Raw genomic sequence first — 10,448 nt, 5'->3', positions numbered from 1 at the left:
ACTGAGGTCCATGATAAAGACTGGGGTCCACGGACCCAAGAAGTCTGATTGGGCTAAAGAGATGTGAGACCCTCAGGAGGCCCCGGCTCAGGCCTGGGGCGGGTTCGCTGGGTGACCTGCCTTAACAGCGTGGCGGCCGCTGACAAGAGCTGCCCGCAGCGACAGCAAAGCAGCTGGGGCTTGTGCAAACACGTGTCAACGCCTCCAGACACGCAAATGACGGGCTGAGGGCCACAGTGACAGATGCCCCAAAAGAGGAATGTTTAGGAATGGCCCACATGGGGGCCTGGAGACTCTGGTCCCAGGCAGGTGGGAGCATTGGGAAAGTAACCAGGAAGGCCTTCTGGGGTTTCCCTCAGCCAGGGTCTCCGGAAGCATGACCGGTCTCATCATTTTTCCCAGTTTGGAAGCAGGCTTGGCCCCCCAGAGCGTGAACCAAAGTGGGGAAGATCCCTATATCTCTGGTTGGACGTTGAGTCTGAGCCCAGGTGGGTTTTTGAAGTCGGAGGTCCCCTCTCTTTGAGGGAGACATCTAGATAAGGTGGCGACCAGAAGCAAGGCTGGGCAGTGCCCAAGAAGTACGGCGGGACTGTGGGCAGAGCCTGGGCCTCCTGCCTAATGCCCAGCTGTCCTGCTAGCAGATGTCCTGCTGGGGCGCAGATTTCCCTCGGATGCCTGGTCAGGTGAATGCGGTCCAGGGTTTGGGGAACGTAAGACATTCCCTTGTCAGGTAAGGAACGTAAGACGGAGGCTCTCCCTGTCATTCTGCACCTGACTTGCTCCCAGCGACCTCCGCGCTGAACACTGGACCCTGGTGTGGTTACAGCAAGAGCAGCTGGGCCAGGTGGGGCGTGAAGGTGAGGGATGGAAGGCAGGGGCGCTGAGCGTGCAGAGGCATCGAACGGGGAGCCTCTCTGCGGTTCGGCACCAGCTGGAGATGAAAATGCAGAACCCCGACAAAGAGCTGCCCTCCTCGCCTCCCCAGTTGGACTTTTTAAGGGTGAAGCAGCAGGACTGCAGGAGGGGTCATTTGCAAACAAGATGCCGTGCACACGCCCTGTAACCCAACACACACACCGAACCCAACGACCCATCTCCATCATGGTGGTGGATAAACTTAGCTGGTGTAAGTGCCAGGGCAGAGGGAGGGAAAAAGAATGTCCTAGAACTTCCCCCTCCCAGAACCCCAGTTCCCAAGGCTCAGACTTCAGGGGGCCGTCATGGATGAAGGTGAGCTGGAAGGAGCCCCCTGAAGTCATCTTGGCCAGGGAGCCACTGTGCTTTCCAAATGGAAGTGGGGGGCAGCGAGGAAGAAAGGGGACGAGGCTGTCACAGAACGGAGAGGGCAGCGGAAACGGGGAAGCGTAGCCCAGAGAGACCCAGAACGCAGAAGACATGCACTTCGGAGCGATACGCAGAGGTGCCCAAACCTTGACAGGCTTGGGGTGGGGGGGCCTCCGAGAACAGATGTTTGCACAGGAACAGCTGAGCTTCCCGCCCAGATCTCCGCCCCGTAGCCTCCACTAAGCGCGCGCTCAGCTCTGCATCCCCGTCCCGTCTTTCCAGAGAGCGCAGCTGGAACCCACCACGCAGACACCGAAACAGCTGATGGGCGCTCAGCCCCGGACCTGGGGCAGCCTGACTCCCGTCATCAAGGGCAATTGAGAGCGGACGGTGTCGCGCACGTAGACACACACGCACACACAGACCGGTCCTGTGAGCCTGCCCGCGTGGGACCCCTGCCCTAGCCTCCACGGCCCAGGGGCTCCACATCCAGCCCAAAGTTCTCTTGTCTACACCGTCCCCTGGGCCTCACTGATGAACTCTGCATCTCCCTGGCTGGTCCCATGAAGTCCTGGCTCGGGGTCCCCACCCCTGCCCGAGCGAAGGCGTGGGTCTGGGGTGCAGGGAAGCTGCCGGGCTCAGTCGTGCAGCGCTCCCAGGCCGGCCGGGGTCGGTACCCTCTGATGGTGAGCCTCTGGCCTCCTGAGCTGGCAGAGGGCAGAGCAGGGGAGGAGAGGTGGCTTGGGAGCTGAGGCAGCTGAGCGCTGTCCCTTTGTCCAGTGGTCACAGCCTGGAGCATGGAGAGAAGGGAGAGAGTGGCAAGAGGTCACATGGGTACGACAACGCCATCTTTTGTGAATTAGCGCCCTCTCGGAGGTCAGGTGGTCTGAGATGAGCTGTTCCCACCCTCCACAAGAAAAGGTGGAGGTCCTACTATGCGCTGGGCTCTGTGCCAAGCAACTCACATACCTGATCTCGTTTAAACCTGAGGATAGCCTGCAAGAAAGGCACATTACACCGCTTTTACAGATGAGGCTCAGAGAGGTTAGGTGTTTTGTCCAAGGGTGCACAGCCAGGAAGCAGCAGGCTCTTCTCACTGGAGCATGTAGCTTCTGGACTAGGATGGTCACCCAGCTGTGAGCTGGGTTGAGGCCACGTGGAACCGGAACACCAGCCCATGTGCCATGTGGAGTTGCTGAGAATGCTCAGTAAGGGATGGAGATAAAGGAAGCGGAGGTGAGAAAAGACCCACACCATAGACTCCAGCTGTGGGTGGAGGCTTTGCTGACTACCGTTGAGCCAGGATCTGGGCTGTCAGGGGCAGAATTTATGCCCACTCTCCCAGGATGGTTCTAGAAAGACAGGCAGTCTTTGCCTAGAAGGCAGCAGAATGGAGGGGTCAAGATCATGGATTTAGGGTCCAGACCCATCTGGGTTCCAATATTTGCTCTGCTCCTTACTAGCTGTGTGACCTGTGAATAGGCACTTAACCTCTCTGTGCCTCCTCTGGGGGTACCAGACTACCTCTTAGGGAGGTCCTGGGGATTCAGTGAGATAATGCAGGCAGAATGCTTGACACGGCACCTATCACACACGTGTTTAATAAGTGGTACCCAGATGATGGAGGTCGTGCTGGTGGTCGTGGTGATGAAAAAAACCGGAAGCGGGGACTCGAACAGACACTTATACACCAATGGTCACAGCAACACTATTCACAATAGCCAAAAGGTGCAAACAAACCAAGCCTCCGTCAACAGACGAATGAACAAACAAAACGTGGTATAGACTTACAACGGAATATCACTCAGCCGTAAAAAGGAACCATGGTCTAACGATATATGCTACACTGTGGATGAAACTTGAAAACATGCTGAGTAAAAGAAGCCAAACACAAAAGGATAAATATTTATGAGGCCACTTACATGGAGCATGTAGAACAGGTAAATTCATACAGACAGAACGTAGATGAACGATTAGGGGTTAGGGAGAGGAGGGATTAACCATTGTTTCCTTTCTCCTGAGTCTCTGAAATTTAGTGTAGATTTTCTACTCAAAGCACATCTCAATCTAGACTCACCCCCTTCAAGTGTTCAATAGCCCCATGTGGTATGTGGCTGTTTTGGGACAACACAGGCCCAAAGGGTGGTCCATGGACCAGCAGTGTCCGCATCACCCTGGAAATGCAAGATCTTGGGCCCCACCCCAGACATACAGAATGAGAACCCGCATTTTAACAAAGTCCCTAGGTGATATGAATGCATATTCAATTTTGAGATGCACCGCTCTGGAAGGCAGGCTTGCCTCAGCCTTGCCTCCAGCTCACCACGTGTTAAGCCACACTGGGATTCTAGAAATGCCAGGTCCTCTGATGGAGCCATGGAGGGGCAGACCCAAGATCCCAGAGGCGAGTTTCGAGTTAGCGGCTCTCCTCCTGGGAGCATGCCACCTGCAGCTGAGGCCTCTTGGTTGGTCCCCTGTGCAGATTACAAAGCCCTAGACAGGACCCAGATCCTGGGCCTACCGTAGCCAAGCCCTCCCCCAGTCCACCGCCGACCCAGGCGGTCTCTGAAAGGACCACAGCAGCAGAGTGACCGTCTCAAAGCCGTTGAGTGTGAGTGAGGAGTCTAGAGGGGCTGATGTTGTGGGGAGAGCAAACTCTAGACTGGGGAGTTGGGACCTGACCTGTGTCCCCACCTTTGTCACCAACACCCCATGCAGATGTGGGTGAGCTGCTGAATGTCTCTGGGTCACGGTTTCTCCGTGTGTAAAAGAAGGAGGCTGGATAAATCTGGAACGGCCAGGAAAGGCATCCACGCACTGATCCTAAATAACTGCTGATGAGTACCGCTGAGTGATGGCAGATGCGCTGTGATAGATTAGTCATGTCTGCCGTGGGTACAGGAATAGGACACAGACACCTTGCCCGTCTATCGTCCGTGAAATAGGTACACCCCAGGACTTTTCTACTTTGATGAACGGCTGACATGTAGGGCTTGGTGGGTTCAGGGTACCACCTCACCGTGTGATGCTCAGACTTACTGGGGCATCAACCTTCATCAGGAGGAAACAGGCAATGAGGCAGCCATGGTAGCCACGGGGATCCAGGCCCTGTACGGCAGCCTCTAGGACCCAAATCACAGAGGAGATTCCCCTGAACAGAAACACGGTGGGGAAGGGTGGTACGCTGGGGAGGGAGGTGGGTACGCGGAAAGGAGACGGTTGGCAGAGGAGCTGGGGAGGGGAGCAAAAAGGTGACAAAGGCCAGAGGACAGGGCAGTGGGAAGAGATGCTGAGGGGGAACACTTACTCTGCAGACTTCCAGAAATGTCCAGGGTGAGACAGGCGGCGGTTCCGCTTTGGCAGCTTCTCCAGCATGTCCATAAGCTTGGTGAAGGTAGGTCTCTCTTCTTGTTCAAAGGCCCAGCAGAAGAGAAGAATGTCCTAAAAGAAACCAAGATGGTGATTTAACGTAACTAGTAACTTCTTGATTGCTCCTTGACATCTCCTTGGATTTGTCTGTTTGTCTACCCATTTGTTCCACTGCCAGATTCCTCCATCATCCATCCATCCATCCACCCACCCACCCATGTATCCACCCACCCATCCATCTATCCACCCACCCACCCATCTATCCACCCACCCATCCATCTATCTGTTCATCTCAGTTCATGTATTTATCCTTCATCTATCATCCAGCCATGCATCACTCATCCATTGCAACATCCATCCTTTTACTCATCCACTTTCTGAGCCTATACAGCAAACTAGGTAAATCCTATTATAGAAGGTCTGGGATACATTGAAATCAATAATGCTCCCCAAGGAGTTTCTTGGCATTTTTCTCAAAAAGGAGGGAGAAAAGGGAATCCTGAAGCTTCTATCCACATCCTAATATTATAAGCGCCCTTAAAGTCACAGACAGGAAAATTACTCTTAGTAATTGCCTCACTTGAGAAAGGAAATCTAGAGACAGGTAATCCTTAAAAACATACCGGATAATTATGCCTTCCCTGCCACATCTATCTTCTGATCAAAACAGGATTCTTCCTGATGTGTTTTACAGGATGATTACTAATTTATACTCAGGCTTCTCTGTTTCCACATGTCTTGTTCTGAGTTGGATAATGCCTTAAAAATTTTATGTAGATCCAAATAAAATTAGAATCATTGATACCAGTGATATCTTTTTTTTTTTTTTCCAGTACGCGGGCCTCTCACTGTTGTGGCCTCTCCCGTTGCGGAGCACAGGCTCCGGACGCGCAGGCTCAGCGGCCATGGCTCACGGGCCCAGCCGCTCGGCGGCATGTGGGATCCTCCCGGACCGGGGCACGAACCTGTGTCCCTTACATCGGCAGGCGGATTCTCAACCACTGCACCACCAGGGAAGCCCCTACCAGTGATATCTTAATGTATGTCTTTAAAAAATAACAGAAAAAGAGGGATTCACTGGTTCTACTAGGCTCAGCAATCCCTTGCTAGGAAAAACCTGGCCAAGTGTTACTGTGCCCTGATAGTAGGAACCGGAATCACAGGCACAGCTCAAAAGTTTTGCCTTCTAAGCTCCAAATGATCACCTGACGAGTCTGTGCGCAGGCTTTTTTGTCACCCTCCAGGAAAGCGTTTGCAACCTTGTTAACATGCAGGAAAAAGAAGGCCCAGAATTGTGTCTGCTTCTCCCCTCATCCCCCAGACCTGGCACTATCCCGGGACTTACCGAGATTTCTTTTCCCATGCCAATCTGGCTGAGGTTGGGTTTCATGCCTGTGCCCATTTGCCAGATTATTGCCTCTGCTGGTTGGGTCTTGAAAGGCCACTCTCTGGCATGGAGTTCATACCAGATTGTCCTGTTGGCAGACATTGTTAAAGGGTGTGATACGTCCCTTGCAACTCTGTGTCCCCTTACCAACACGCGCCCACCCAGTCAGCCTGCTGGCTAACCACTCTGGCCCCCTAGTTTCTGCCTCACAGGGCTGGTGTTCTGCTACCTAAGATGTACATAAAGCTTTGTCAATGTCTTAGAAGTCATGCTTATCCCAGGATATCTTCTCTGGTGCCTGAATTAAAATGAATCAAAAGCTAGAACCTGAACAGTCTAATATAATACAGCTAGGATCTCTGACCCCATGCCTGTAATTTTAGGAAACTACTGTAAGGGGAACATAAGGGATACAGACAAAAACTCAATGACAAGAATCTTCTGTACACCATTATATAGAACACTGAAAAAAGTAGCAATAACACAATTGTTCAATAACAAGAATTGATACTTCCTAACACCATACACACACAAAAAACTCAAAATGGATTAAAGACCTAAATGTAAGGCCAGACACTATAAAACTCTTAGAGGAAAACACAGGCAGAACACTCTATGACATAAATCACAGCAAGATCCTTTTTGACCCACCTGCTAGAGAAATGGAAATAAAAACAAAAATTAACAAATGGGACCTAATGAAACTTAAAAGCTTTTGCACAACAAAGGAAACCATAAACAAGACAAAAAGGCAACCCTCAGAATGGGAGAAAATATTTGCAAATGAAGCAACTGACAAAGGATTAATCTCCAAAATTTACAAGCAGCTCATGCAGCTCAATAACTAAAAAACAAACAACCCAATCCTAAAATGGGCAGAAGACCTAAATAGACATTTCTCCAAAGAAGATACACAGATTGCCAACAAACACATGAAAGAATGCTCAACATCATTAATCATTAGAGAAATGCAAATCAAAACCACAGTGAGGTATCACCTCACACTAGTCAGAATGGCCATCATCAAAAAATCTAGAAACAATAAATGCTGGAGAGGGTGTGGAGAAAAGGGAATCCTCCTGTACTGTTGGTGGGAATGTGAATTGATACAGCCACTATGGAGAACAGTATGGAGATTCCTTAAAAAACTAAAAATAGAACTACCATGTGACCCAGCAATCCCACTAGTGGGCATATACCCTGAGAAAACCATAATTCAAAAAGAGTCATGTACCACAATGTTCACTGCAGCACTATTTACAATAGCCAGGACATGGACGCAACCTAAGTGTCCATCGACAGATGAATGGATAAAGAAGATGTGGCACATATATACAATGGAATATTACTCAGCCATAAAAAGAAACGAAATTGAGCTATTTGTAATGAGGTGGATAGACCTGAAGTCTGTCATACAGAGTGAAGTAAGTCAGAAAGAGAAAGACAAATACCATATGCTAACACATATATATGGAATCTAGAAAAATTGTACTGATGAACCTAGTGGAGGGCAGGAATAAAGACGCTGATGTAGAGAACGGACTTGAGGTCATGGAGGGGAGGGGGAGGCTGGAACGCAGTGAGAGAGCAGCATTGACATATACACACTACCAAATGTAAAATAGCAATGGGAAGCAGCCGCATGGCACAGGGAGATCAGCTCAGTGCTTTGTGACGACCTAGGGGGGTGGGATAGGGAGGGTGGGAGGAAGGCTCAAGCGGGAGGGGATATGGGGATATATGTACACATATAGCTGATTCATTTTGTTGTACGGCAGAAACTAACGTCACATTGTAAAGCAATTATACTCCAATAAAGATTAAAAAAATAACAAGAATTGGTTACATGTATTATGGTAAATCCATAAACTAAGATATTTATTATTATTATAACATTTCAAAGAAATTTTGCTGACATAAAAATGCTCAAAATATAATTTTAAGTGAAAAAAACAGGACACAAAACTGTATATAAGGTATGTTATGCTTTTTAAATACCACTATATATGTATGGACAAGAGAATAAGAGCAACACAGCAAAATGTTAACAAGGGCTCCCTCTCAGTGATAGAAAGGACAGAATTTTTTTTCTATTATATTTGTGTTTTCTAAGAAGGAACCTTCCTTTGAAATAGTGGAAAGAAAAAAAAAAAACAATCTGAGGGTCAGACTGCCTTGGGTTCAAGTCCTGATTCTATTCTATGCTAGTAACATGTCACTGGGTAGGTTGCTTCCCTTCTGAATCCAGGTTTCCCTACTTGCCAAATGAGAATGATGATAAAACTGCAGTGGAAGAATGTTTATCTGGGAGGCTGAATGCCAGAACAACTCGATGCTGGAATTATTCTAGAGAGATCGACTATGTTATCGTCTGTTTCATAAATCACGACGTCGTAATGATGGAAGAAACGACTGCCTGCTGCAGTGAGCGGCACGTGGGGACGGATGGGGAGATGGGCTGGGCAGTGCCTAAGTGATGCTGGGAGGTGTGGGCAGCACTGAGGCCCATGGTGCATGTGTCGGGGTGTTCAGAGGATGCTGGGGTGTCACTGAGCTGTACGGTGGGGATAGGTCTCAACTCACTGAGAAGATTCCCCAACTCAGGGACTAACTGAAACCATCCTAGGAAATGATCTTTCTTCTAACCTAAGATAATTTATGTAAATTTGCTTTAAAGAACACGAAGCACTCAGTTACCCTTTTTACTGATAGAGGACTGTATCAAACCAGCTATTTCTAGGGTTCTGCCTCTCAGCATCTTCTCATCCCTCTGGGGCGAGGAGGGGTGGTGATGCTCAGGTGTTGGGATGTTGAGTTAGGTGGTCAGGAAGTTCTCAAGTTACGTGCTGGATGATTCTAGTTCTTTTCATCATAAACAATAACACTTATTGAGTTTTCACTCTGTGCTAGACACTAATCTTAGCCTTTTGTATTTACTATGATTATGGGGGAGGTGTATTAGCATGCCTTTTATTCTGATGTTCTGCTATCTGGGGCCTTGCTGACCCTGGCGGGACTGCCCCTCCCAGGGCTAGCCAATTCCTAGAGATAGTAAAGGACTGACCTGTAAGTGTGCTTTTCATATGCAAACTAAACAATCCAAAGTCCTCCACCATCCCTCCATCTCCTCTATCAGGCTCAGGGCCAATATTCACCTTCCCTACTCAGGACAGCCCCCATACCCCAGAGCCCACTGCAATTAGTTAAACTAGCCAATGCTAAGCCTGCTTACCCTGCCTCGCCGCTTCCTTCCCGAGAAAACCACAATAACGGCTCTTGCCCACATTTTCTTCCTGCTCCCTCTGCCTCCTGACTGACCCTGGTGTTTCCCCGTGTGGCCCTGCGTGGTATGATGTGCCCTCTCCTTCTGGGGACTGTGAATAACAAACTATCCAGTGGTAGTTGTTTCCTGATCTATTGGCCTCATCAAACCCGAATAATAATAAAACCCACATTTTAAACAAGAAGTGCTATTATCAGCTCCATTTTACAGCTGGGGAAACTGAGGCTCACAAAGGTTACATACCTTACCCAGGGTCACACAGCAAAATAAGAGGTATAGCCAGAGTTGAAGCCATCTGACTACAGAGTTACACCACTGGCCATTATGCTATACTGAGAAACCTACACTCCATCCCATTTGAGGGTCCTTTGTAATTGGGGCAGTGAACTATTTGGGAGGGCAACCCTCTAGTTGATGGTTGGGGCCTAGTGAAGGAGGCACACACAGAGTGTAGGGGGGAAGGGAGCCTATCAGGAGCTTGGCCTTGTGCTGTGTGCCTTACAGGTGTTTTCTCATTCAATCCTTAGAACGTCTCAATGGGCTTCATTATCTTTGATTTATGGCTGAGGGAAGTAGGGCTTTGAGTGGTGAAATGACTCTCAAGCCTGGAGGCTCTGTGGTTTAAAGCTCCAACCCTGGGGTCAGGATGTCCCAAGTTTGACTCCCAGCTTCGCTGCTAATTACCATAAGGCAAGTCACTAAGCCACTCAGAACCTCAGTTTCCTCATCTGTCAATTGGGAACAATGGTACCTGCTTCAAAGTGTGCTTCTGAAGATGCCACGAGACAGCACCCATCACAAACTTAACACGGTTCTCAGTACACTTTTAAAGCCCATTTTTTTCGAAGTCATGCCCCAGCACGATGTTCCCAAGCAACAAGATGCACCTGATTGGCAGGAGACCGGGAGCACCAGGCCCCTCGGAATTCAGCAGTGTCGGGAATAAAAGCCTCATTAAAACTTCCTTTCAAACCTAACTTTCAAGAGAAACTCGCTTGAAGGGGAAAAAAATTGCTAAAGATGAAAACTGCAGTGGAAAACCAATTACTTACTTTGGTACATTTTGTTAATTACATTCTTTTTTCTTTTGCTAAATTGATAGTAAAATATACCAACTTAATTATT

General features: G+C 49.0%; 1 protein-coding gene across 1 annotated transcript in view; it reads right to left on the bottom strand.

Annotated features, from left to right (window-relative positions):
• Positions 1 to 1,942: 1,942 nt before the first annotated feature.
• The window catches only part of KSR2 (kinase suppressor of ras 2), a 311,598-nt gene continuing 303,092 nt past the window's right edge, over positions 1,943 to 10,448 (bottom strand). Inside the window, exons 17-19 of the mRNA XM_024758568.1 lie at positions 5,999 to 6,128; positions 4,592 to 4,725; positions 1,943 to 2,074 (exon numbers count right to left, since the gene is read on the bottom strand). Coding sequence (XP_024614336.1) covers positions 2,068 to 2,074; positions 4,592 to 4,725; positions 5,999 to 6,128 — 271 coding nt within the window. The 3' untranslated portion in view covers positions 1,943 to 2,067. The remainder of the gene's footprint in view (positions 2,075 to 4,591; positions 4,726 to 5,998; positions 6,129 to 10,448) is intronic.

Source organism: Neophocaena asiaeorientalis, unplaced genomic scaffold, assembly GCF_003031525.2.
Source record: "Neophocaena asiaeorientalis asiaeorientalis breed wild unplaced genomic scaffold, Neophocaena_asiaeorientalis_V1.1 scaffold77, whole genome shotgun sequence".
Lineage (NCBI taxonomy): Eukaryota > Metazoa > Chordata > Mammalia > Artiodactyla > Phocoenidae > Neophocaena > Neophocaena asiaeorientalis.
This window is presented reverse-complemented; position numbering and strand designations above follow the sequence as displayed.